The sequence below is a fragment of the Balaenoptera physalus genome (genome assembly GCF_965194825.1).
Source record: "Balaenoptera physalus genome assembly, chromosome: 2".
In the NCBI taxonomy this organism is placed as follows: Eukaryota; Metazoa; Chordata; class Mammalia; order Artiodactyla; family Balaenopteridae; genus Balaenoptera; species Balaenoptera physalus.
In genome coordinates, this window is record NC_138883.1 from 148,330,482 (window position 1) to 148,358,341 (window position 27,860).

The 27,860-nt window shown below is 41.3% G+C and overlaps 1 protein-coding gene across 8 annotated transcripts in view; it reads left to right on the forward strand.

Moving 5' to 3' along the window:
• Positions 1 to 27,860, forward strand: part of MTMR10 (myotubularin related protein 10) — a 44,913-nt gene that overhangs the window by 11,237 nt on the left and 5,816 nt on the right. For 3 of the 8 annotated variants that reach the window (XM_082448664.1, XM_082448657.1, XM_082448658.1), the window contains 11 exons: positions 870 to 1,006; positions 2,569 to 2,641; positions 3,450 to 3,592; positions 9,899 to 9,989; positions 16,151 to 16,334; positions 18,258 to 18,345; positions 18,427 to 18,515; positions 20,883 to 21,013; positions 22,151 to 22,220; positions 22,826 to 22,896; positions 26,609 to 26,778. In XM_082448664.1, the coding sequence (XP_082304790.1) occupies positions 870 to 1,006; positions 2,569 to 2,641; positions 3,450 to 3,592; positions 9,899 to 9,989; positions 16,151 to 16,334; positions 18,258 to 18,345; positions 18,427 to 18,515; positions 20,883 to 21,013; positions 22,151 to 22,220; positions 22,826 to 22,896; positions 26,609 to 26,778 (1,247 nt within the window). Of the gene's footprint in view, positions 1 to 869; positions 1,007 to 2,568; positions 2,642 to 3,449; positions 3,593 to 5,031; positions 5,289 to 9,898; positions 9,990 to 11,841; positions 12,006 to 16,150; positions 16,335 to 18,257; positions 18,346 to 18,426; positions 18,516 to 20,882; positions 21,014 to 22,150; positions 22,221 to 22,825; positions 22,897 to 26,608; positions 26,779 to 27,860 lie in introns of those variants that run through there. The other 5 variants (XM_082448661.1, XM_082448660.1, XM_082448659.1 and 2 more) reach the window with 5 other exon arrangements.

Below are 27,860 nucleotides of genomic sequence, written 5' to 3' on the forward strand. Positions count from 1 at the left end.
ACTCTAAAACTATATATTTTTTTTAATTTTTTTTTAATTAATTTATTTATTTTTGGCTGTGTTGGGTCTTCGTTTCTGTGCGAGGGCTTTCTCTAGTTGTGGCAAGCGGGGGCCACTCTTCATCGCGGTGCGCGGGCCTCTCACTATCGCGGCCTCTCTTGTTGTAGAGCACAGGCTCCAGACGCGCAGGCTCAGTAGTTGTGGCTCACGGGCTCAGTTGCTCCGCGGCATGTGGGATCCTCCCAGACCAGGGCTCGAACCCGTGTCCCTTGCACTGGCAGGCAGACCCTCAACCACTGCGCCACCAGGGAAGCCCTAAAACTATATTTTAAAGTTTTATTGTCAACTAAGCTATAATGTGAGTGCAGAGGGAAATTTAATTTGTCTTTATGGAATATATTTTAAAATAAATAGATTGCATTATTAATTTTGAGGTTAATACTGCACTGTTTCTCATACTGAACTGTCTTAGGAAGGAATCGAAGATATCGGTTTGGGAGATCAAGTCACATGTTAATAAAATACAAATATCCCATCAAGTAATACTCTGAAAGAGACAGTGCAGCTTACTTCTTCTCCAGGGCACCTTTCGGTAAATAAATGAGAGACAGCATGGCATAGTAAAGAATGCAGACTCCAGCTCAGCCCTTCTGGTTGAACCATCTCAGACCCTTAAGCTCTTTGTGCTTCAGTTTCTGTGTCTTACAAATGGAGTACGATGCCCCATTGTGACTGTTACCGATGTGAGGTCCTGGTTCAGTGTTTCTTCTTATCGTCATCATGAAATCTTCCTTCTAGGTCACACAGCGACTGTTGACATTTTATGGTGTGGTTGTAGCTCACACAATGATATGTTTCTTTTTGTAAAGGAGAAATTGTCGTAAATGAAGTCAATTTTGTGAGAAAATGCATCGCATCGGACACAAGTCAATACGATTTGTGGGGAAAACTGATATGCAGTAACTTCAGAATTTCCTTTATTACGGATAATCCAGTGCCATTACAGGTGTGTTTGATTTGTATGCTGTTCAATCGTATCAGGGCTTTTGACTCTAAGCAGTACGTATTATCGATATTATATAAAGCACAGATATGGAAAAATTATAATAAAATTATTAATAAGTGATTAATATAAGGTTGGGAATGTATTATATTAAAATTCAAAATAAAGTTTAAGGAGAATGTTGAGACTTGAGGAGTATAATTAGTGAGATGGTTTTAAGTCACATTGCTGTGTTTATCCTCTGTGATCTTTGCTTATATATCCTTTTCAATAAAGGAGTTATTATTTCCTTCTAAATCTTTTAACCTATCTATAAAAACAAAGATATCCATTTTACTACTCATAAAGACAAAAAATTATATAGCAAATAATTTCATAGATGCTGCACATTTTACATATTTTATAGTATCTTTAACTAGTATTTTTCCAAAAAAGTCAAATTCTCATTTCAGATTTCTAGTAGTTAGAATGAAGAAAAATATTGATAAAGTTTTTCTTTAATAACCCTCTTGCTATTTTATATTCTTACTGGAAAACAACAGTTCCATATAATTTGAGTTTTCAAAAAGTCAGTCATTCGTTTGCCTAACTTAAAAATCCTGGACTTTTCCTCAACTCCTATTTTCTGTTTTGATTTGTAAAGTGTTATATATACACTTTTACTCCCTAGACCTTTATTTGTAATAGTAATATTTGGATGTTAACTCTAAACTTTTGACTGAAGTACGTAACTATGGATAAGTGTATTTCAATCTATTGCAATCTGTAGGTATATTTAGACTAAATTTAAGGCATTTACAGATACCCAGTGTGTAGAGACACTAGCTTATTTGGCTGTAAACTTGGGTTTTTCCTATTATTTTTGGCTTTATTTTGATCTTTGGCCCCAGATTTCACTATAAATGAGACCCATGTACCTAGAATAGCTTAAATCCAATACCACTAATAGGAAAAATAAGCCAGTGCCCTACCAACAGAAGGTTAATAGCATCAACAATGTCCTTAGTCTGAAAGTGTGTATAAAAAATGGGTTTAAAAAGTAAGCTGTAGTTTGACTAAAGATTTTTATTTCAAGTAGACTTTCTGCTCTAAAAAGTTATTTTCTGCTCTAAAATCTCCATTGTGAAAATCAAGCCATGATTTTACCCATTAAAATCTGATGACTTTGGAGCCCCTTTTTTTATTATTTTGGTGACTGTTTAACCAGAACTAGATATGCAAGTGTTTGCCTGTGAAGTGATTGACAGTATAATATTACATATCCTGTATGTTATAATGACATTGTAGTATATAACTTGACTTAATTTTATTGTTTAAAATGTGGGGAGAAAGGTGGAGAGAATGTGAACACAGTATGTGTTTCTCTCTTCCTCCCCTTACTTTCCTACTGAAGTGTGTTCTGTGATAACTACAGCCTTAGAATTGTCATAGCTGCACAGGCAAAAGCTTTTGTTCTTTTTAGAGATTGTCATCGCAATTTCTCATCACACCTAAAAGTAAGGCTCATATTACCATCGTGAAGTTATTGGGAAAATAATTTAAATGAATGTATTTTTTTATTTCAGAAATTCCATTATAGAAATCTTCTTCTTGGTGAACATGATGTCCCTTTAACATGTATTGAGCAAATAGTCACAGGTATGTATTATTCTTCACTCAGCCCCTAAAAGCTGGTTCTACTCGGGAATTCTTGCTTGAAGAGTTACACCTCTCAAATACCTGGGCTAGAGTTTTATTTCTGTAGGTTTTTTGCTTTTTCCTTTTTTTTTTTTTGAGTCCCAGGAAAATTAATGGAAAAGAAATCAGTAAGTTATTTTTAAATGGAGGTATAAAATATATGGCTTTTTAAAAATATTTATTCATTTGTTTGTTTGTTTATTTATTTTTGGCTGCATTGGGTCTTCGTTGCTGCGTGCAGGCTTTCTCTAGTTGCGGCGAGCGGGGGCTAGCTACTCTTTGTTGCGGTGTGCAGGCTTCTCATTGCAGTGGCTTCTCTTGTTGCGGAGCACGGGCTCTAGGTGCACGGGCTTCAGTAGTTGTGGCACGCGGGCTTAGTTGCTCCATGACATGTGGGATCTTCCCGGACCAGGGATCGAACCCATGTCCTCTGCATTGGCAGGCGGATTCTTAACCGCTGCGCCACCAGGGAAGTCCCAAAATATATGGCTTTTTATATTTTCTAGTATTTGTCCTCTTTTTAATTAAAATTTTAATCATTAAATATAGATGGTGGTGGTTTTGTGCAAAGAAATATCTTTAATATCGTCAAAAGCAACGTTAAAACTGATCCCCCAAAGTTCTAGGAATTATACACAAATATGAAAGATTCTAGAGAAGCAGAACTGAGTGGTGGGTGACCTTCCGATTGTTTTCAGTTAAGAATTTGTTAAAGTGTACTAAAGAGTGAATATCAAGAAAGAAATTTTTTTATTTTTTTATTTTTTAGTAAATGACCACAAAAGGAAGCAGAAAGTCCTGGGCCCAAACCAGAAGCTGAAATTTAATCCAACAGAGTTAATTATTTACTGTAAAGATTTCAGAATTGTGAGATTTCGCTTTGATGAATCAGGTCCTGAAAGTGCCAAAAAGGTAATCCTGTTAAGTTTTATCATGGGTTTTGCACTATATTTACCAGTTGCAGTTCTGTATGGAAGTTCTCATTTCTCAGTTGCTCAAATTTTTGGTTTTTTTAGGGAAAGTTATCTCCTTATGTAAAGTCAAAGCCAGGAACGTTAATAGAACTGTTTCCTTGGACTAGTTTATGGCTGCTTTAAAGTATTCTATGTAATTTTTTAATCAGCTCCTAAAATATGAAAAGCTCTCATGCATATCTTTTACATTAAGACCATTACCAGCCATTTTTTTCTTGGTTAAAAAGATTGAAAAGATGGTGATGTATTGTAATTGAGGTTTGTAAGACTTTTAATTCAGTACCTCAGAGCTTTATCAACAAACTAAAAGCTAGACTTAGGTTACATAAGGGTTAGGTAAATGTGTAGTTATCGGAGGGGCCTAATAAATATTAGTGCTTTAGAGAAATTTTAATGAATTAATTTGAGTGATATTCCACACAGGCGGCTAAAAGCTAGGGACTTTTTAATTGGGTTGTTTTTCCCCTGCCTTCCGGGGAATGTTTATTGCAAACTCGTGGAGTAAGATTCAAGGGCAGAAATTCCTCCTTCTTTGATTCTAGATTTTGGGTTTAGCAGAGGAGTGAAGCTGGTGGTCCTAAAGCCCCCCAGGCCAGTCTATGGTTCAGCAAATGCAGAGAATAGTAACAGAATCTCCAGGAGAAGCCTGCTCTCATGTATCGGGAATAGAGGAATAATGAGGGAGCTTTTGTGCCACCAAAAAAGGGTGCATTTGTTTTCCATGGTCAGTAGACTTACTGCAGTAAATTTTCTGTTGATATCAAAATGTGGCTGTCAGAAAGATCTTAAGGCAGCTGTCTTCTTATGGTTTGGTGAGGAGGTGATAGATTTATTTTTAGAACCAGAGTCAATAGTTTCTTTATAGGAGGGCAAACACGAAATGAATGTCTGAAAATGTCTGACCATTGCAGCCAGGTTATGTAGCAGAATGGTGGTGGGATCTATGGCTAAACATTTTCAGGTAGAGTGTGTATAACTACTTTCTTCATGCTGCAGGATGGGAAATTCAGCTAGATAACTTTTAAGGCTACTTTTAGCCGTTCAATTCTGCAGTTTGTGATTTTGGCATTTTACTAATTTGAGATGCCTATTCTTATGTAGAAAGACTTTAGAATTAATTAGGTAGTAGACTGCATATAAAATAGTTTAGCCAAGTTACTTTCTTGAACTCAGATATAGTTGTAATTTAATCAGAGCATCAGGAATCTGCTTGTGAAAACGTTACCTTCAGGATGTGTATCATTTCAAGAATAGGGGCACCATGGAACTTAGGAGATGGTGTTAGGACACGATATTTTTAAAATAAGAAATTGATACAGTGGCCCAATATTCTTTTAGAAAGTTGATATCTCTCCCATTCTCTCCTCTATTTTTCAGATGACAGTATTTCAGTCATTGCAAAGCATAATTATCTGGCTCGTTCTTGCACCATCTAGAGTACTTGTTGGTCATGTTTGATGTGTGAGGCAGTGCGCTAAGTTTAGTTGAGGAGATAAAGCATGAACAAATGAAAACAACAGTACAAAGTAGCAGCATAAAAGATGTCCACACATAAATGATTAGCTTCCAAATGAATGAAACAGATAAAAAGTGCTGTGGAAATTCAGAATATCCCTTCCCTGTTGTTGCTGCTGGTAAGTGCTATAGGGGGCCTCATTGAACTGTCTACTCAAAACAGGCTAGGCTGGTCCAATTTTTTATGCCCTTTCCCAAGACCAGGTTTCTGGCAAAAATCCTTTCCCCACTGTTGTAAAATATAAAAAGCAGTTACCTCAGACCCAAAAGAAATATTCTTTTTGTCTTTGTACAATCATAAGGGGGGAAATACAGAAAAGAAGCATTGGCATTAAGAATATAAATGGAGAAATTTTTCCCTGATTTACATGTTTTCAAACACAAAGGGTTAAGTCATGTATGGCTGCCAAAGCTTAATGGCTTCATGAGTTAAAAACAAAAATTCTAGCACACCGTGTTATTTCAAGTGAAAGTTTTCATCTAAAATTAGGTAACAGTTGGGGAGTTACAGCTTGATTCTACCTCCTGGAAACTTTGAATGCTAAGTTTTCTCTGGAAATGCTTTGATTTTTGTGAATTGTTTTAAAATGACCAGATGCATGTTCAGAGTTCTCTGGTGGGTAAACCATTGATTATTTTTGGAAATACTGAAAGCAGTTATATTCCTATTTGAATTGTGAAATCTCAGAATGCTAAATTGGTTCACATTTTGTTAATTATTGCTCTAAAGCCTTCTGGTAATCTAGTTGGTATTTCCTGAGTAGTATTACGACAAAATTAGATGACATTCATCCTCATTATTCTTGGATTGTAAATAAGGATTTTGGGGATAGGTCTATGTAAAGAGAAAAGGAATTTGGATATCTAGAATTGGACATCTGGCCTCAAAGCAACTTTGAGCCACCATTTCCTTTTGAAGAACCTTTGCTGAGGGGCAAAAGATTGTTTTTAATGATTTATCACTTACATAGAAAAAAAAAATATATATATATATAAAAAATAGTAAGTGAAATATATGCCATTTGTCTCCACTTTATTCTCAAATTAGTTGGCTCTGAACCACTTGTTCAGGCATACTTTCTAGAAATAAAAATTCAACTCATCTATTTAAAGAACAAGTTGGCCTTTCCTGAATTGCCATTTTTGCCTTTAATCTGAGACTTACTCCTCGGTGGCTTTCAGACCACAGAAATACAGGAAACCAGTTTTGTTTGCCCACGTGCCAGCACTGGCTGTGTGTTAATCTTCTCCAGTGCTGTGCCCCCAGCTGGTCTGGGAGGAGAAACCACCAACCGTGGGTACTTCTGGCTTCTGTCCAGAAAAGAATATCAGCCTTGGTCCAAAAATCACCTCAAAAGTAGTTTACTTTTTTTCCTCCAATTAAATATTTACCATAATTTAATGTCTTTAATAAATATTTTCTTCATTTTCTCTGATAGCCAGGCCAAATGAACTATTTCAGAGGCAGTTTTTAAAGATGTAGAGAGAGTTTTTCTGAAATTTTTTAACACTTAGGGAGTACATTGCAAAATTAGAATAATTTTACATGAAAATGAGACCTACTTTTTTAAGTCAAACTCTTAGTGATGGAATCTAGGAATGTGGGTGTAGGCTTTTTAAATAGTGTGTACGAAAAAGCTCAAGGAAGAGGACTCCTGGCTTTCTGGATCTTCTCAGAGTGTCCTGCAGTGACAACAGGAATGTAACCTGGATGTCACAAGTTGTGTGTGCCTTTGTCAGGGTTCCCAGAGGTACCCCATACTGAGGTTACCTGAGCTAAGTCCTACACACTTGTGGTTACACTGCTAAACAACAGCTATAGTTCAGGCTGTGTCCCCTCCCCCCCCCAAAATCAACCATTGTGCCAGTGATTAAACTGAGTTGGTTTCATATTATTACAGTATTTATAGTCTTCTTTAAATGTGGATGCCATTAAATAAACTCATTTGTTTCCTAACCTTTATAAATGTGAGGTTGTGCTATTTTAAGGGCTTTTTAGAAATGGGCTACGTTGGGTTTTGCCTAGCAGATAGGCTTTGTGACCATAAAAAACATATTCCATCATCAGTGATGTGTGGATTTCTTTTGTGTAAACAAGGCCCATGACTGCTTTCTGAATGTCTCAGAGAAAGTGATATCTAGTATTATTGAATTGGAGCATTTTCCTGACTATATTAGTAACTTATTTTGTGAACTAGTATTTTTAGTGCAGCAGCTATTAAGCACAAAGCACCTCCAGAAAGCTACTGATGAGATGGCAGAAATGCAGGGGTCTTCAGGGCTTCCTCAGATCTGTGCAGAGAGACCTCTCCTGGTCTCCTTCTCTAAATTATTAACCTGCTCTCTTCTTCCCTCACTGTAACACTGTACATCCTCTTCCCTGCTGGATTTATTTTCCCCTTTGGCACTTATCATTGTCTAATTTACTGTAGTCTTTCCTGTTTCTCTGGTTTAGTGTCTGTCTTCCCCACTAGAATGTAAGCTTAATGAGAACAGGGTTTGTGTCTGTTTGTTCACTCCCGCATCCCTAGGGCTTAGGATGTGGTGGCGGCGGCTCTGTAAATACCTGTTGAAGGAAGGAGACGTAGTGCCTGCCCTTGAGGAATTGAACTTTGTGGTGGAAGTAAAACAAAGAACCCTATGTCCTCTTTTTTATCCACTCTCATGACTATTGGGTGAAGACCTGGAAAGTACCGCTCCATAAGCACAGTTAACTGAAGAGATGCTTTCTGTTGGAACTATTGTTATTCAGAGAGAATGGGAGGGTTTCCACAGTCGATACTGTGCAATTGGCTCGGTCTGGGAAGGCTGGTGAGGACAGAGACAGCGTGGTTGGCTAAGCACCGGGGAAGGGTTTCTCGAGCAGAGTGTGGCCGAGGGGATGGCTAGGACTGAGTCAGACACAATATGTGCTTCTAGACCAGGGACGGCTGAGGGGTGGTGGGGAGGGCGCAGGATGGCTGGTAGAGGAGAGCTGGTTTGGTGAAGAATCTAGAATAAGAAAGTTTAATTTAGTATGCAGGTATCTGGGAACCACAGCAGATTATCCAGAGAACAAAGTTGTTGGTCAAAATTTGATCTTTGGAAGAGAACCCTTAAGTGTTGTTGATTTTTTTTTTTTTTTTTTTTTAAGAATGTAGGGAAACCCACAGAGATGCCGTAAGGCGAGTATGGCTTAAGGTTGTGACTATGATGGTGTAGAAAAATGGGACAAAAATGAAAAAGAATCTTGAGAAAAGTGCAACAAAGCTTATAAACTAAATATGGTGCCCAGAGGAACAGGAAGTGAGGAGGACTTTTTCAAGGTGTGGATTTCAGTAGTTTGCTGCTGGAAGAAGTGCTTTAAAGACTGTTGAACAGGTAGGGGATGGGAATGTAGGTCACTGTCTCCTAAATTTCCTGGGTGGGACTCTCATAGAAAGCTCTCCCATAGGCATTAAGAAAAGCAGGGTATTACGTAAGTTTCAAGGAGCTTTCTTTGTTGTTGTTGTTTTTAGTCAAAACTAAAACTAATGATAACTCTGTTCTCTTAGATGTATGTTTTAATTTAGTAAGACAGGAAACATTTATTCTATAGAAGACTCTTAAAATATATTTTAAACAAGCAACTGACACATACTTACCAGTCAATAGAATTTGCATCAACCCACCCCAGACACCGCTAATTTGACATGGACTAACAATTAACTAAACTTCTTGCTTGCTCACTGTCAAAAGTATATCATTCTGGCTTAATGCTTTTTCTTCTAAATGATGCTTAATCTTTTGAAGTAAGAACATCTATTATTCTGTCCTTGCATATGTCTTCAGTTTCTTCTGTCTTCTTTGCTCATTTAAGAGTGTTTTCTCCCATGGTCTAGTCCAGGGCTTTATGGGCACAGAGCACTATCCTTCATTCTTTCCAACAGCAGTAGAGGGTAATCGCAGCCATGTTTCCACACGTGGCCCTCCTCCCGAGGCCAGGTGTATGCTAAAGTTATTCATCCTCACCGCAGCCTAGGTATTATCTTCATTGTACAGGTGCGCAGATCGAGGCTCCGAGAGATGAGTTGACTTCACACAGGTTACATGGCAGGTGCTTGGTAGAGCTGGGATTCAAGCCCTGATCTGTTGGATTCCAAAGCCCACACTTTTTCCACCATAGGCATAGTCTCAAACCATTTTATTTAAACACAGTTTTTTTGATGTACCTCTTTGAGCCACCCATGTACCTCTGGATTTCTTACTAATTTTTATTTTTTGTAAGAAAAAATTGTAGCTTTTCTATTAAGTTTAGATTTTTAATGCATGAGGTAAGAACATTAAAAGTTCATACCTAACAGTAAGCCTTCCAAATTGATGGTATTAAATCATTATAGTCCATAAAAAATGAAACTTCTCTTTTTCTTTTTTTTAGGAGTGGATATGTCACTGCCTTTTTGGAGAATGCTTCATTAGTTTTCAAGTTTTGTTTATCTGAATAAAAGTACATTCTTGTTAAAATTCAACTCAGCAAACACTTACTGAATACTTAGCATGTAGTCACTAAAGATTAAACAGTGTCATGGGGCACAACAATGAATGAAATCCCTGGCATTAAGGAGCTCTTTCACACTCTAGGTCAACAGGAAAACATGGAAATAAGTCTATAATCCCTGCCCCAGATGACGCTCCCACACTCAAGGCCTTATTGTACATTTCATTTAACTAAGTATGTTGAAATCAATTCTAAATGTAGAATTTTTCCTAGGTATGCCTTGCAATAGCTCATTATTCCCAGCCAACAGACCTCCAGCTACTCTTTGCATTTGAATATGTTGGGAAAAAATACCACAATTCAGGTAAATATGAAAATATTAACTATTGTGACTAACTTTACATTGTCTAAATTTTATTCTTATGTTTTATGAGAAGCCTCCAAGTACATGAGCTTTAATGATTGTAGAATTATTAGCTTCATAACTGTTAGAGAAGTAAGCACTATATACTAAAAGAGATAACATTTGTCAGATAACATTTAAAAAGTGACGGGGAAGAACCTATAAGCAACTGTAAACATAGGCTTATGAGAATCATGTCAAGTATTTTGCCTATAGTCACTGGCTTGTATTTTATGATGAAGGAAGATACCTCTCCCTCCCCGCCTATTAATTGGTAACTTGAGATAAAGTAATCTTATCTTTTAAGAAAACTGGCAGAAAATTAAAAGATATTTGAAACTCATGATCTTTTTTTGGCAAGGTGTGATTTCATGCAGAAGCTGAAATAGCTAAACTTTTTAGTGGGCTTCATTAAGATTGTCAAAATATTGATTTTATATTTCTGAATAAGATTCATGAAAGGAAGATGAGCATTCATCCAAAGGACAAGTGTATTTTAAATGGCTTTTATAAAAGTGAATAGTTCTGTACACATATATGTCATCACCAAGGAATATTCCAAGTGATCGTGTAATTCTTTTTATATACAAATGTAATTTTGATCAACCAGTTTTCTTTTTTTTTAACCTCATAAAAGGCTAGAGAAAAAACAATGAGGTCATGTCTGACATTAGCCCCTCGTAGGTTAGTGACCACATGTCCATTTGCCTGCTGGGTCATGTGCTCTCCCAGTCTTTAAGGGAGAGAGATGACTCAGCTACACGTTTGTAGTGGAAGGGCCATTCACCCCAGCCAGCATGGTCTGGACGGGCAGCCTATAAATTATTAATTTTACTGGTCCTTTACATTTTGTTACCTCAGAACATATATAGTAATTTAAATAATCTATATAATAAAAGTATATTCCAGTATCACTGTATTGTAAATGCATTAAAATGTAGGAACAATACACAGTATCTGCAGATGCATATGGTATAAGTACACTTGTAAACACCATAGAGATGATGCAAAGGTCATAGCTTTTATGGTACTAACAGAAATGGGATAACGAAATACTTATAATTTAATTTTTCTTATCACAGTGCAACTAATTGTAACCTAGGCTTGACCAATACAACTAATTTTTAAGTTTATTTCTTAACATAAAGAAAATTCACTTATTGTCCGAAAATAAAGTATTGTAGATCCGCACTAGTAGCTAGGCAAATGTTCCTTTGGCGCATCTTCAGGCTGCAGACCGTGATCGCCAGGGTTATCCTCAACAGGACTCTCACCCAGAGTTGCGAGAGAGTAACTGAGATGAAAGCTTCAAGGGGCACAAGAGTCATAGGAGAGCCTTTGATTCCCACTTGCATTTGTTGATGATCAAGACCAATTCTGGATGATACCTTTTTCCTAGTAGAAACGATTCAGTCCAGGGTACAGACCCATGAGTTCTGCACAATGTTCAGCAAGTACAGTGAACTTCATTATGCGTTTGGTGACGTGATGCCTGCTTCAGTTACTTCTCACGGTTGTCTTCATCCGTTCCTCGTGGGCATCTCTGGGTTGATAACAGTTTATTCAGTCCATAGCTTTCCTACTACTGGTTTCCTTATTCCCGTCAGTTACTTCTCTGTATCTTCTCATATGTAGCTTGTGGAGAAAATAACGATTGATAAGTAACACTTAAAATATTCAGGAACACTTTTTATATTGCATCCTTCAGACTCCTCCTCCTTGACAGTCACTTCATAAACATAACACTTGGCCAAAGTTTTGTTAAGATTCCTCATAGGGTAACATCCTTTCATATCCTTCCATGCTGTTGCAGAAGCATAAACTGCACCTTTAAGAGCAAAAGAAGCCTGAAATTTCCACACACTGCAGTCAGAATTCATTAATTTGTGAGTGAAAGAGGCCCAATAATCCACTCTTGAACTTCTGGATGACACCTTGATTCATTGGCTGGATTAAAGAAGTCCTTTTTGCAGGCAGGTAGGTGACAAAGCTGTTTCCACAAATAAGATGTGAAGCTAGAGGATGTCCCCTGCAATTGTCTCAGAATCTTTTAGCTGGCCTTAGGCCTTCTGAGGTTTTCTTTCGTGTTCGGCATCACTTGAGTGAAAAGCCAGTCATCCAGGTACTTCTGTGAGGATCCTGAAGTATGGGAGATGCCCAGCACCCACAGACTTCGGGACACTCCACACGCTGACACTGCAGGAGGCACGGGCACAAACAGGAACGATGGTTCTATTTTTGCTCTTTTAACTTGAAAGAAACCACGAGGACGCTGTTTTCACTAGTCAGCTTATCATTGGACAAATAATGTCCCAAAAATACAGATCCATCTTCGTTATACTTCTGGACTAAAGAATTGAAAACCTCAGGTTACCTGCAGCCTCAGTGTTGGCAGCTCCACTGCATGACAGACACCTGCTTGCAGATGCGGTGACATAATCTCAAGGTGCAGTGTAGGCTCACAGCAGAAGATGGACATTTTCAGTGACGTTATTTTACTTTGTAATTTTATCCTTTTTTTTAAACATGGGTCTTAGTATTAGGTTTTCCTTTAGATGCTTATTTGAAAACCACTTACAGAGGACAAAATCCGTTTGAAATAGTGTAGAAATTTTTAAAGTTGGTTGCTTGTCAGTTTTTAAAATATTCTCAGTGTAGCTGTAAATGGCTGTGATTGGTCCTCGTGTCTCGGGAATAGGAGCGCGCCAGCCTTGTGCACCAGGATCCCTGGGGGAGCTTTTAGAAGGACAGCCATGCCGGCCCCACCCCAGGCCCACCAAGTCCGAATTTCCTGTCGGAACCGCTTTGTTGACTCTGCTCTCTTGAACTTCTTAATGATCGCAGTTCTGTTTTTCCCTTCTTCGCCCTTCTTGGTGACTTCTCATTTCTGCAGTGTTATCAAAGCGATAGGCTTTCTTTTCATTTGTTGACCACTTTTATTGTCTTTACTGTTGCTTGAGGCCATTCTGAATATGGAGGGGGCTAGTTAAGTGGAAACTCTAAGATCATTTCAACTCGGTCTAGGATTAGGCTTGTGAACTGTGTCACGGAAGATAGTGACGGTCAGGAGGGCTGACCTTGTTTCATTTTCAGTTGGCTGAGGAGGGGTGTCCTAAAACCTCAGTCAGGTAACCGTCAGGGGAGCCAGATCTTCCTAAGACGACTGGCTTGGCCAGTCTGTTGCTGCAGCCCCTATTAGTAATCCACTAGTAGAGCAGGTCACAGGCATCGGGCCTCTGGGACTTTCTGAAAAGCATTAAAATTTCCAGACTTTGTAATGGCAGATTGGGTACCTGCTACACATTCCATAATAAGCTCTCACTGAAGATGTTGAGTATATCAGAGATCTGGTCCTGGTTGCTGAGAAATGGACAGGTTCTGAACAAGTAAAACCTGTGAAATAGCAAACAGTACAAGATCTTGTAGTTGCTCTCACTTTGTGTTCAGAAAAATTCACCTATTCTTAGTTAGGTCTTGAGACTTGATATGTTTTGCCAGAGGACCAATCTTGTAAACGGTGAGCATGTTCTCAGCCTAGCTTCCTAAGTCTGTAACCTCAGAACACGGAAAAGTATGCAGGTCTGGACTCCCAGCTAGGGCTGAGCTGCCAAGTATTTACATAGCTCTTTACAAAGTTCCAGTGTGTTCTTTCAGCTTCTCTTTTGGTGGTGGTGGTCACTGCCTGGCGGGGACCTCTGTGCAGTGTTGCTTACTAATGATGGTAGCAGGTAGTGTTTCTGTTCCTGGTTCTAACGAGGATGATGTTTGCTGCGTGTTTCTGATAAGTACCCTTTATCAAGTGAAGGAAATTCCCTTTGATTCCCAATTTGCTAAATTTTTCTGTATTTTATATCATGAGCACGTGTTGGACTCTTATCAAATGTTTTTCTGCACTTGCGAGGGTTTTTTCCCCTTTAATTTGGTCATATGATGAATTCCTTAGGTTTTCTAGTATTGGCTAGCTTGCTGTGGTTTTTGGTGCTCTGCTACACAGCGTGTGAAATGGGAATTGCCTGGAAGTTCCACGCAGGTTCCGCGTTCTAGAGAGATCACAAGTCCCAGTTCCCCAGCACGTCTTCTGGTGGTTGTTACTCCAGAGCAGGCACTGAGACAGAGTGGCCCACCAGGATATGGGCTTAGAAGTAGCATTTTAATTTTTAACAAGCTCTGTTAAAATCAGAATCATCATAATTATAATTCTGATGCCACTTAAAGGATAAAATGCAAAAGTGCTAGCCTGGTACCTGAGACCCTTCATAATCTAGAGTAGCGCCATCCAGTAATGGGAATGTTCTGTCACCTGCATCGTCCAGTAGAGAAGCCACTGGCCACATGTGGCCGTTGAGCACTTGAATGTGCCTGGTGCAATTGAGGAACTGATTTTAAAATCTTTGTTTAATTTAAATTTCAGTTGAAATTTAAGCAGCACGTGTGGCTGGTGGTTCCTGTCTGGTGCAGCACGGCTTGAGAGGCTAGGCCCCGTCGCGTTTCCCAGCCTCCCTTCCGCCACCTCTGGCACCCTTACTGTGCTCGCTGTAGTTCATTACTGGACGCTGTGCCGTCCTTCCGCATGTCTTACGTCCCGCTCTGCCCAGCACGCCCGTCTCCTCCTCACCAGCCACCTGCGAGCGTTTGCATTGGCTGGTTCCTCAGGACTCTGCTCAGAGCTGCTCGGGTCGGAGACCTTCCCGCCCCAGCCTGCAGCCCCAGCCGCAGTGGGCTTCCCCCTCCGCCCGCATCACTCTCGTCCACCTGGCGCGCTGTCACCAACGCCTCAAAGTAGGGGTGAAATCTTAGCTCGCTTGTCAGTGTTCAGGCCTTAGCACGTGGTAGGTTCTCAGAAAATACCTGTTTTGCACCAGGTTTAGTAAATAGTCCACGGGAACGGGCGTGGCATGTTCACGGGACAAAGAAGGGTGTTCACGGGACAAAGAAGGGTTTTCACGCCTGCAGGGGGATGGGAGTTCAGGAATAATGGGCAGTAACGGTCAGGGCAGGTCTGCGAGGGCTCTTTAAGAGAAGTTGTTTAGGTTTGCTGGATTCAGTTGGAAATGAGTATGATTGCACAGTTGGGGGCAAGGGTAGCGTTCTGAAAGCCTGATTTCAGGAAGTGTGTCCTGTGGCAGCTGCAGGCTGGTCTGAGTGCAGCAGAACATCGGTCGGGCTGTCAGCTGAGAGGCTGGCCGTGGTTGCAGCCTGCACAGGGAGACCCTGGGCCAGGAGAGGGATGCCGTCTGTCACCCAGATCAGGCTGCCTGTGGGGATACCTTCTTTCTCTGTGGTCACTCTGAGGCCCTCCTGAGGCTGTGCGCATGCTCCCAGCAGGTGGCCGCGCCTCTCAAGTGGAGAAGGCTCCTTGCTAAGGAAGGTCAAGTCTAGGCCCTCTGCTGAGTCTCCAGTGGCCTGGCACTCTGGTGGAGGCTAAGGAATCTATGTCAACTTATCAAAGAAAAATCGTGTAGAGATAGGAGACCAAGAATGTCATAGCGAGTCATACATAGAAAAGGGTTAAGAAGTAAACACTGGAAAGATGAAAGATTCGGACAGCTTGAGAACGGAGGTGATTGTTGGATACGTTCATTTTTCCAGGCAAAACGTGGGGAGAAAACTAGCAGTGACTTGGATTTACGCCATAGCTTGGGGTAGGGAGTTGAGGGAGACTTGTGAATGGTGTCCGTAAACCGGTAGGGATAGAAGACAATTGAAAGTTAAGGAGGAAACTTGAGCAGCAGGCGTCGGTCACCCTTTCAGAAGGTGACCAGTAAAAGGGAGGGGAACTGTGTAGCGTAGTAGCAAGAGTGGTCCAGTGTGGTCACGTGAAAGCCCTTTCAAAGCCAAGGTTGCCCGTTTGTGAGTGAAGGCGTTGAAGGCAGAGCCAGCGGAAGGACAGGGTATCGAAGGTGCTGCAGGGTGGGGACGAGCTGGATGAGGATGGGACACAGTGGGCTGTTCTGCGGGGGGGCCGCCCCTTCCCCAGGACGGCCGGAACGGGTAGGGGGGCCTTGGAGAGACTGGAGACAAACAGGGAAGAGGTGCCACATTGCAGTGTGTTTGTGACAGGAGGCACGGAGAGAGGAGAGGGAATTTGAAGCAGAATTAATACTATTTGCTTTTTCTTACAGCCAGCAAAGCTAATGGAGTACCCTCAGGAGGTGGAGGAGGCGGTGGCATTGGAGCTGGAGGTGGCAGCAGCCAAAAAACTCCGCTGTTTGAAACTTACTCAGACTGGGACAGAGAAGTCAAGAGGACAGGTGCCTCCGGGTGGAGAGTTTGTTCCATTAACGAGGGCTACATGATATCCACCTGGTAAGTCCAGCTTTGACAGTGTGGTTCATGGCTGGGAGTGACTTCTTAGGAGTAATCATCAAACTCTGCTGTCATTGATAACTTTCAAGTTATGGCTAATGGAATATTTATTTTTAATAATGCTTTAATGAATATTTTGTTTTAAAGATAAGGACTTTTTTAAACATAATCACAATGTCAATATCCATTGAAAGAAATTGATAATAATTCCAGTAGTATTGTCAATCATCCAGTCAGTGTTTATTTGCGTTCGTATCTTGTAAGTGTCTTTTACGGTTGGTTTGTTCAGATCAGGGTCACACTGAACTTGCATGATCTGTCTCAGGCTTTTTAATCTATTACCTGCCATTTTTTTGTTGTTGACAAAACTAGGTCAAATGTTCTATGGACTTTTTCCCTTTCTAGATATTGCTGGGTTTATCACTGTGGTGTCCTTTAATGTGTTCCACTGTCTACTGTATCTGAAATGTTAGCTAGCTCTAGGGGCTTAAATAATTACAGCTGACCTTTGAACAACACAGATTTGAACAGCATGGGTCCACTTCCATGCAGATTTTTTTTTAATGGTAAATACTACAGTACTGCAGGATCCCCGTTGGTTGAATCTGCAGGTGCGGAACCATGGGTGTGGAAGGAGCACGTATAGGGAGGGCCAACTATAAGTTATATGCAGATTTTCGGCTGCGCAGAGGGTCTGCACACCTAACCCCGGCATTGTTCAAGGGTCAGCTGTAATTAGGTTCAGTTCCAGGTTTGGGGCAAGAACGCTTCCTCAGGTGGGCCGGGCACCCCCTGTGGCAGAACCGGGGCTCCAGGCATCATTGTGACGCTGACTGACCTGTGGGCCCCACAGCAGTCAGCCTGCTCCACCCACTGCTGAGTTCCCCTTTTACAGAGTGGGTTTAGCTGCCAAAAATGGTTATTCGTTAGCAGTGAGGATCATTGCCCAGATCCTTCATTTACTGAGGATTGCTACTGGTCATATTCCAGTTCTATCGAACTCTTCTCTCAGCAGCTCTTTAGTACCTGAGATACAGTTTGTATGAGGAAGGCAGTATCAGTGTTTACTTTTTCCCCTTTATTTAACCAGTTTTCAGAAGGATCTGTTTCCTAGAATCCTCCAAAAGTGACCAGAAAATTCTTTTTTAATTTTTTACTTGTTTAATATTATTTAGTATTCGGATTTGGGGGTGTTTTGTTTTAATGTCATTCAAGTCCTCCTTAGTTTTTTCAGATAAGCAGTGTTGTGAACAAAGTACGAGGACCTTCTAGGAGTGCAGTGCTGAGGAAGGGGCTTGGGAGCACGCGGCTTGAGTCTTCCTCTGCCTCCCCTTGAATTTGAACTTTGTGGCCAGCGTGCATTATGTGTTGAGAAGCCTGTGACAGGGCCTGCCTCTGTCCCCTACCTGGCCATGTGAGCAGAGGAAGGAAAAGAGATGTCTTCAGGTGCAGTGAGCTTGCCCGGTAGTAACTGCTCTCTAACCCACGTCCCGGAGTCCACCTGCCTTTGGGAGATGGGAAGCAGAGAAGGGGGAGATGAGAAGGGGGTGGAAGCTTCTCGGGAGATTTGTGGGCTTGGTTTGTTTTGGTCTGGTGTGCCTGGTATCTCCTGCCCATAGCCTGTTGAGAGAACGATGGTGGACATGTTTTTCAGAAATTGCATGTGTTTGATTAATAGTCATTCTGGAAAATATTTCAGATGCTTCCTTTGGATTGTTCCTCCGCTATAAGTATAACGACTGTGATAATTGAGCACATCGCACGCGTTTTAGATGAGATGTCTAGGCTCATCAGTGGCACCCACGGTGCGCACTGCACGGCCACTGAGTAGGGTGCACGTTAATTAAATGTGGGGTCTGCAGAGCACGCTTATCCTGCCTGAAGCACAGGCTCTTACATTACGATTCGTGTTTTCCTCTCCAGCCTTCCAGAGTACTTTGTAGTGCCAAGTTCTTTAGCAGACCAAGATCTAAAGATCTTCTCCCATTCTTTTGTTGGAAGAAGGATGCCAGTAAGTGATATCTGTTGGATTTCATTCATACTATTGTCCATTTTTCCACCCAGTTAAGTAAAGACTCTGCTTCTCTCCTAGTTCTGGTGCTGGAGCCACTCGAACGGCAGTGCTCTTGTGCGCACGGCCCTCATAAAAGACGTGCTGCAGCAGAGGAAGATCGACCAGAGGTGAGTGGGAGACAGTCCTTGGTACTTGGGCATCTTTTGTTGTCATAGAGAAGTACAGTAACCTCCTGACTAGCTAAAGATAGCTGGGAAGCACCGTGTGTTCCATACAAGAATTACCACTGTGGAGAGAATTGAATATATTAAAATTAACATTTAAGTTATATTAAATGTAATTTAATACTTTGGCTTATAAGACACTTGAAGATCTTACGTTGCTGACACTTTTCTGTAATGTTGCTTCTAATGAACTTTCAAAGTGCAGTGATTTCCAGTTGAGACACTTCAGGACAAATCAGATTTTTCTTGTAGTTCAATGTGTCCTCGGTCTGCCAAGTCACGATAACTAAAAGTGGTGTAATTGGCTACCATGAGCAAGTTTGCCGTCATCTGCCGAAGTCCCCAGTGACCTCCTTGTCGGTGAAGCAGGAGGCCTTTCTCAGGCGTCCTCACGCAGTGGGCACCACTGTTGGCCAGGCTCTCCCCGGGCCCGGCTTCTGCCCCCCTCCACCTCCTGAAGCTCCTCGTCCCCGCTGCACTCCATGCCCCTGCCAGCCCGTCCTCCTGTCTCCAGACACGACTTAGAGCTTGTCTCAGGCCACCTCCCCTTCCCATTCCGTATTCCCTTCTGAAAGAAGTTCACCCGCGTCAGTGGCTTTAGTGACTGTCAGATTTATATCTCCAACCGAAGTTGACACTTTCCACGTGGAGGTCTCAAAGGCCCTTTAAATTCATGTTCAAAACCAAATTCAAGTATATGGGCACCACGCGCCCCCTGCCCCACCCCACCCCCAGCCTGCTCTCGGGAACCGAGGGGTCGCCCTGATGCCTGTCTTTCACTTCCCTTCACGTCCAGTCCATCGTCAGATTCTGTCCTTCTGTTTTCAGACACCTTACCCCTCTCCTTCCACCCCAGCTCCACCTCTGCCAGTGTGTTGGAGGGGCCTCATCCTTCCTCCCGTGTCTCATCCAGGACCACACCCTGTCCCTTCTGGGCTCCGGCCGCCCTGGGGTTTTGCTGGTCTTTAGTCTCTCCTGACTTTTGGCTGTGCTGCCCCCTCCTCCTGGGCTGCCTTCTTCACGCTGGTCCATGAGCACTCCGCACACGCACACGCACACACACACACACACCCCGCCACACACGCACACACCCATCACTCCGTACTCGCTCGTTTTCTGCACCTGCATTCAGACGTCACTTCCTCAAGATAAGCCTTCCCCTGTCTCCCAAATTAGATCTGGCCTCAAGTTACACATTCGCTATATCGCTCTAATTTTCTTCTTAACACTTATTTCAGTTTCTTATTGTACGTGTGTGTTACAGTTTGATTACTGCCTGTCCTTACGAGACCATGAGGTGACAGAACTGTGTCTGTTTTGCACACCATCGTTCAGCTATATTCAGCACCCAGGAAATACCTGCAATTGAATATTTATTCAATACTTATCCAATAAATGAGGAACAAAGGAAAAGATCTTAGAAAGCAGGTTCAGAGAGCCTCAGAAATTGTGTATCACAGTCTGTTATTGGGACAGCCAGGTCGTCCATTTTTTCCACAGTGCCATAACTGACAGCCACATTTGCAGAAGCAAATAACTATCAAGTGACCCTCAAATGACCCTTCAGTTTTCTGGAGAGGGTGACTGCAGTCCCATAGGTCTGTATTCTCTCGTGGATTTAAATTTCACTTTAACCACGTTAGTGATTAATGTCCGTTCTGTCCTACCTTGTCCTGCCTTGTGGACATGTCGCTGATTAAGTGCTCCGTCAGGAGTGTAGCTGTGAAAGGCAAGGCTGCAACACTGTTAACTAGAAAACCTTAGAACCAGTGGCAGTTTTAATTATTTAACTTATTAAGGGAAGAATTACTTTAATTCCCTTTGTTTTTTCAGCTATTCTGTTCTTCGTAACTAGGACAGATTCTCTTTGTCGTCCAACCTCATCTCCACCCTTTTTCCCTCAGACACGTCATCATCGCCCCACTGGCCCTCGCTAGGTTTCTCCAACAGCCAGGCTTCTGTTCTACCACAGGACCTTTGCACTAGCAGCTCCTCTGCCTGGAACACTGTCCCCCGTCTTTGCACAGCTCCTGGCCATTTGGGCTTCAGCTCCGGTATCGTCGTCACAGAGGAGCGTTTTCTCACCACGTGACCCGAGCTAGCCTGCATCCACTACGTTCCATCACCCTCGGCGTTCACCACGGCCTGTCATCTCTCCTCTACCCCCACCCCCCCCACCGAGAGCACAGACTGCATGTCCCTCTCTCTGTCCCCAGCCCTCAGAGCAGTGCCTGGGCTCACAGCAAGCACTCAAAAAATGTGTGTTGAATACATGAATGAGTAGTGACTCAAGGATTTTGTCTTTATTAGGATTTGTAATGCCATAACTAAAAGTCATCCACAGAGAAGTGATGTCTACAAATCAGATTTGGATAAGACCTTGCCCAATATCCAAGAAATACAGGCGGCTTTTGTAAAACTTAAGCAACTGTGTGTTAATGGTAACTTCATTTCTATTTTACATATATGTAAATAATGAATGGGTGATTATATGAGGCATTGTATGAGGCATGTCAGGAAAAGTGACATTACTGAAAAATTTAGAAATAGGTATATATTTAAGTAGAGGCTTGTTGAAATATTTGTACAAATTATTATTGTATGAGAATGTCAGAAGCTCTTAGAAAATGAAGTTTAAGCTGCTTTCAGTTTTGTAGGAAAAGTGTACCAATTAAATCACTTTCAGATCATGAAAGGTCTGGTAGGATGCTTCTGTAAAAGTGTCTGCTCAGTAGAACAGCCTACTACCTCACAGACAAACTTACGAAGACCTTAATGTATTCAGTTATATTTTGAGATGCGTGACTTGACATGAATTTCAAACAGAGCCATGTTATAATCTGTGCAGTCTCAGAGTTCCCATATGTCTGTTAGAGCAGATGCTCCTGGGGTGCTTTTGATGTACCCTGGAGGGATGACTCACTTGAAAGCACCTTTGGTGTGAGGTGTGCACAGAGAGAGCCCCTTGTCAAGGGGCGGCAGGACTGGCGCCGGCTTGGAAGGAGAGCTGGGAGGGGGTGTGCTTAAGAAACACAGTGACTGTGTCTTTCAGCCGTCCCGTGAGCAGCATGTGGCTGAAGCGTGAGGCGAGGGGCACCTCGAGACAGGCCAGGACAGGCCCCGCCACGAAGCTGCCCCGTTTCCTGCCGGGGTCAGCCACCAAGGCCATGAGAACCGGGTGCTGGCAGCAGGGAGGGAGGGAGGGAGGGAGGGGCAGGCCTGCGGTGAGGAAGCTGAGGAGGGGGCCGGGGTCTGTAGCGCTTGCTTAGGGGGCAGGGGGCGGAGGCGGGCAGACTCTCCAAGATTTCCCTGGGAGAGCCACAGGGGAGGAGATGGAGACCTGGGGAACGCTTTGTTTTGTTTCTTACAGAATTGTGACGTGCCTTCTTAAATGTTTTTATGACTAAATGCAAATGCATGACTTTCTTAAAGCCAGCTTTTAAATGTTAAAAACTGATGTATCACCTAGCTCTCAATTTGATCATGAAAAGTAAGCTTAAGAAGCCAAAAGTGTTATATGCCTATATATATGTGAGTGTGTGTGTATAATTACATATGTATAATTATATTAATTACAGAACCATTTGAAGAAACTGAAGAGAAATGGCTGTCTTCACTGGAAAATACACGGTGGTTAGAATATGTAAGGTTTGTACAACTGCTTTCCTTTTTTCTTAACTTATTATTTTGAAATAATTATCGAGTCACAGGAGGTGCAAAAATATTACAGGACCATGCACTCCTCACCAGCCCCCCCAGTGGTAACGGCTCACATAACTAGACTATGGTTATCAAACCGGGAAACCGACAGTAGTACAAACTACAGTTCTTATCCAGTCTCCCCAGTTTACACGTGCTCTCATGTGTGTTTCTGTGCAGTTTTAACGTGTGTAGATTCACGTGACCACCAGCACAGTCAGGATGCAGAGCTGCTCCGTCACCAAGGCTCCCACCCCCAGCCCCAGCATCTCCATCCCCATCCCCTGGGAACCACTGATCTCTTCCCCGTCTCTGTAGTTCGGTGATGTCAAGAATGTCATGTAAATCAACAAAGGTTAATGAATTTCCCTGATATAAAAATCAAACTGTACTCTGTTGATGAATCGTATGAATACTGAAGAAATTCCACAAGGTTATAAAGAATATAAACACGTATCGTGAAAGATCAGATTTGCTTGACTTCACGTACTTTAAAAAATATATTCGTAGTGGAAATTTGGTCTTTAACAGTATTTTTCTGTTTCTCTTTCCAGGGCATTCCTTAAACATTCAGCAGAACTTGTGTATATGCTGGAAAGCAAGCGTCTGTCTGTAGTCTTACAAGGTAATTCATTACTGACAACACTGGTCCCCCGGCCAGCCATCTTGACTAGGGATCCACACCCAAGTAATTACATGCATCTTAGCCGTCTCCTACTTACTGCATGCCGCCAGATAGATACACTACAGATCCCGCACATTATTAAACAGTGGCACAAAGACCTCAGACAGAAGAACAGAAAGGAGTCAAGACTTTCTGCCCTGTGTTAAATCTGCCTTCCTGTATTATGGCAAGGGTGCGTCACAGCCCTCATTGGATTCAGACAGAGTATTAATCTCGGCAGAGCATCCTTTCTCTCTAATCTTGCTACCTTTCTGATTCATACAAATTTTAGTTGAAATGCCTCTGGCTCATGCTAGATTGTGACTTTAAAGAAACAGTTTGGTATCAAGAAATGGACTGAACTGAGTAGCCAGCAATGTGAATTTTGTCTAGTGTTTGGTAGGAATAGATGTCAATAAAAAAAAAATCTTTCAGTTAAGCAAAGAATAATTGTATATTAAATAACTTTACAGCTAATAGCATTTTTAAGCTTACGGATAAAGTTTAATAAACCACAAGCTACCTGATTTTATAATATATTCATGCATAGTTCATGAATATGCTGTGCTACTGAAGCTTACAGAAGTATTTTTACCAACTGTCAAATTCAGCTGACTTTAACAAAGTAAAGTGACAAGACAAGCCTTAGGGGGAAAAGAAGAAGAGTAAGTCACTGTTTCCAGTAATCCTTAGCTCATGCCGGCAGTGCGTATGTAATTCACAGACACATGCAGAGCCAGCCATTGAGAACCCGCACCTCTCGCAGCCAGTGGTGTCCTCATCCTGTTCCGGAACCCTACTTAGCACGCTTCTTCATGTATTTGTTGCCATGTAAAATGCCTCAGAAGAGATACTGAGCCTGCATTTTACTAACACTTTATTTTAGAATGTGTTTTCTAAACAGTTTATTGAGGTATAGTGTACATACTATAAAATGCACCTGTTCTGAATGTGCAATTCAATAATTTTTAGTAAACAGAGTCCAGTTTTAGAAATTTTCTCTCACCCCGAAAAGATTCCTTGTGTCCCAACCCCGGGCAACCACTAATCTGCTTTCTGTCTCTCTAGATTTGCTTTTTCTGGATGTTTCATATAAATGGAATCATGTAGTATGTGGTCTTTTGTCTCTGGCTTCTTTCATCTCACATACATGTTTTTGAAGTTCGTTCACGTCGCATGTCTCAGCAGTTTGCTCCTTTTTATTTCTGAGTAGTGTACCATTGTTGTAAATACCACATTTTATTTATCCATTTACTTGTTGGTGGACATTTGGATTGCTTCCACTTTCTGGCTGTTATGAATTATGCTGCTTTTAACATTCACATAAAAGTCTTTGTGGGGACATATGTTTTTCTTTATTTTGGGTAGATACCTGGAAGTAGAATTGTTGAGTTTATGGTACATTTATGTTCAGCTTTGTAAGAAACTGCTACAGTGTGTTCTAAAGTGACCATACCCGATTCCCCTTCCCCTCAGCAGTGTGTGAGGGTTTGTTTCTGCACTTCATCGTCTGCTGTTAGGAATGTAGTCATTCTAGTAAGTGTGAAGTGGGAGTTCATTGCAATTTTTATGTGCATTTCCCTAATGCATATCATGTGCTGATTGGCCGTTCATATATTGACTTTGGTGAAATACCAAATCTTTTGTCTATTCTTCAGCTAGGTTGTTTTATCATTGAGTTCAAAGAATTCTTTACAATTCTAGATACAGGTTCTTTGTATCTTTATAAGATTTGCAAATATTTTCTCCTAGTCTGTGGTTTGTCTTTTCACTTTCTTGATGACTTTTGAAGCACAAATTTTGAAATTTTGATGAAGTCTTAATTTATCCATTTTTTCTTTTATGAATCACATCTTTGGTGTTATATGTAAGAACTGTTTGCCTAATTCAAGGTTATGAAGACTTTCTCCCATGTTTTATTCTGTAAGCATTTTATAGTTTTAGCTCTTACATTTAGGCCTATGATTCACTTTGAATGAATTTTTGTGTATGATGTGAGGTAAACGTCTATATTCATTTTTTTTGCATGTGTGTTTATTGAATTGTCCCAGCACCATTTATTGACAAGACTGTTCTTTCTCTGTTGACATGCCTTGGCAAAGGTCTGCTGACTGGCTCTTTATTTTTGGACTCTCAGTTTTATTCCATTGATCTTTATGTCTGTCCGTACGCCAGTACCACATTATGTTGAGTGCTGTAGCTTTAGAGTATGTTCTGAAATTAGGACATGTAAGTCCTCCAACTTTGTTTTCAAATTGTTTTGGTTATTCTAGGTCCTTTGCATTTCTTTATAACTTCTAGGATCAGCAAAAAATCCTATTGGGATTTTGATAGGAATATGTTGAACCTGTAGATTGGGGAGAATGCCATCTTAACAATATTCAATCTGCCAATCCATGAAATGAATGTCTCTCCATTTATTTGGGTTTTCTTTCATGTCATGTCAGCAGTGTTTTATAAGTTTTTAGTGTACAACTCTGGCACTTATTTTGTTAAATCTCCCTGTAAATATGTTATTTTTGATGCTATTGTGAATACAGTTGTTTTCTTAATTTCATTTTCAAGTTTTTTGTGTACTCGTTGTGATTGTGTATAGAATTCCTGCAACCTTACTAAACTCATTCATTAGTTCTAGTAGTCCTTTGTGGATTCCTTAGGGGTTTTTTTACGTACATACATGTGTTGTCTGCAGACACAGTTATTGCTTTTTCCTCTCCAATCTGGATGCCTTTGATTTCTTTTTCCTGCCTAACTTCCCTGTGTAAGCTTCCAGGACAATGAGCAGTAGAAGTGACAAGAGCAAACGTCCTTGTCTTGTTGCCCATCTTAGGAGGAAAGCATCCAGGCTTTCACTAATAAGAATGATGTTAGTTGTAGGTTTTTGTAGATTCCTCTTATCGGGTTGATATTCCCTTCTATTCCTAGTTTGCTAAGAGTTTTTATCCAGAATGAATGTTGGATTTTCATCACACAGATGCTTTTTATTCATCTAATGAGATGATTGTGTTATTTTTGTCCTTTATTTTTTTATTACGGTGTGTTACTTTGTCAGATGTTAAACCAACGTTTCGTTCTTAGGATAAATTCTTGCATTCCTGAGATAATTTGGCTTGCTTATACTTTGTTGATGACTTTTACATCTAATCATAAGGGATATTATTTGATAGTTTTCTTCTGATTTCTTTGACTGGCTTTGATATCAGAGAATTACTGGCCTCATTAAAAAGGAAGCTACAAAAGATGGGAGGGAAATATTTGCCACCATTTTGGATGATGGTGGACAATTCCATTTCTCTCATTCACCTCTGAGTCACCATATGAAGCTGTCAGTAGAAAGATTGCATGATATTTAATATCCTTGGCACAGAAATAGAATGGACTCTGGAAAGATTTCTACCACAAATCATGTAAATGTAAAAAGTGTGAGGGATATGCTTCTAATTATCTGGAAAACATTCATAGATAAAAGGCCATCTCCTCATTAAACATTACTTTAGTTGATCTAAAAGTTTGTAATATTTTAGAGTGGCTGGGCCTGAATGAAATTTTGTAACATGGGTGATTTTGAAGGCCGCCCAGGCACAGAACACTGAAGTATATACTTTGCCTTTCCTTCCTTTCTCTCTTAGCATTTTTCTACGTACTAATCATTTTCTTTCCATCTTATTGACAGAGGAGGAGGGAAGAGACTTGAGCTGTATTGTAGCTTCTCTTGTTCAAGTGATGCTGGATCCCTATTTTAGGACAATCACTGGATTTCAGAGTCTGATACAGAAAGAGTGGGTCATGGCAGGATATCCATTCCTGGACAGATGCAACCACTTAAAGAGACCGGAGAAAGAGGTAACAAAACCTTCATGCCTATTATTAGTCCTTTAGTGTGCACAGGATAAAACCTTTCGTTACATGAAGAGATGCTCCATCCGTAAAGAGATGAGGAGACTTTTTAAATATTGCCTTCAGTACATCTTAGCTTCTTGGGCCAAGACTGACTCATGGATTAGAGTCCAAGTTGAGGTACTTACGAAGATTCTCGTAACTATATAGATAAAAGTCTTAAAAAATTGCCTGTTGAATTTCTCTAAGTTGAAAACTGCTTGAAGAAACGCTGCGTTAACTCTTCTGCAAGCAGACAACAAGCATGTTAGATATTTTGAAAAATCAGGTTTGGAATATCATAGTTTCTTAAAATGGGGCACGTACATTAAGAATGGCAAGTTGAGGGGGCATCTTTGTAAGAGCTGCGGGGTTGGTGGCTGCCTGGGGTCCTAGTGGAGCTGTGACAGGCCCTGCAGGTGTCTTGTGGTCAGGGTGGCTCCCGAGAGCACACTTTGACTCGTGCTGTCTCGTGTAAAACAGTCTCTGTCATCTGAGGAAAGCTCAACAGTGAATGCTTCGCTTCTGAAACGCTAGGACTCGGGGAAGCACTGGGCAGGATGCAGTAGCTGTCACAGTAGCTGTCGTGAGCTGCTGTACTTGGGGGTGCACCACGTGACCCCGAGGCCACACCAGCTGTTTTCTGAAACTCCGGGAAGGTTTCTGGATGCTGAGTCTGCAGGGTCCACCAAAGAGTTGTTTCTTGGTCTTGGGGTTTTTTGGTTTTTTGTTTTGTTTTAAATGTTCTGAAGAATTGTTTCCAGGATCAGCTGGAACACGTGAAACACGTATTTCACTGTCCCCCATTCACATGGCCACGCCCTGCCTGTCTGTCGACTTTGCCACTTCAGCTTGGTGGACTTGGCGGGCAGAGGAGGGCTGTGATGCATCTCAGGCCAGCCTAGTTCTTAGGTTAGACACGGCCGTCTAATGTGCTCACATACCCTTCGCTCAGCTTCAGAGCCAAGTGCTGAGGCCTCGCTGTTTTCTTATTAATCTCTTCCTTCATATCAGCAAGAGGTTTGGAAATAGCTGTGGACACTGAAGGG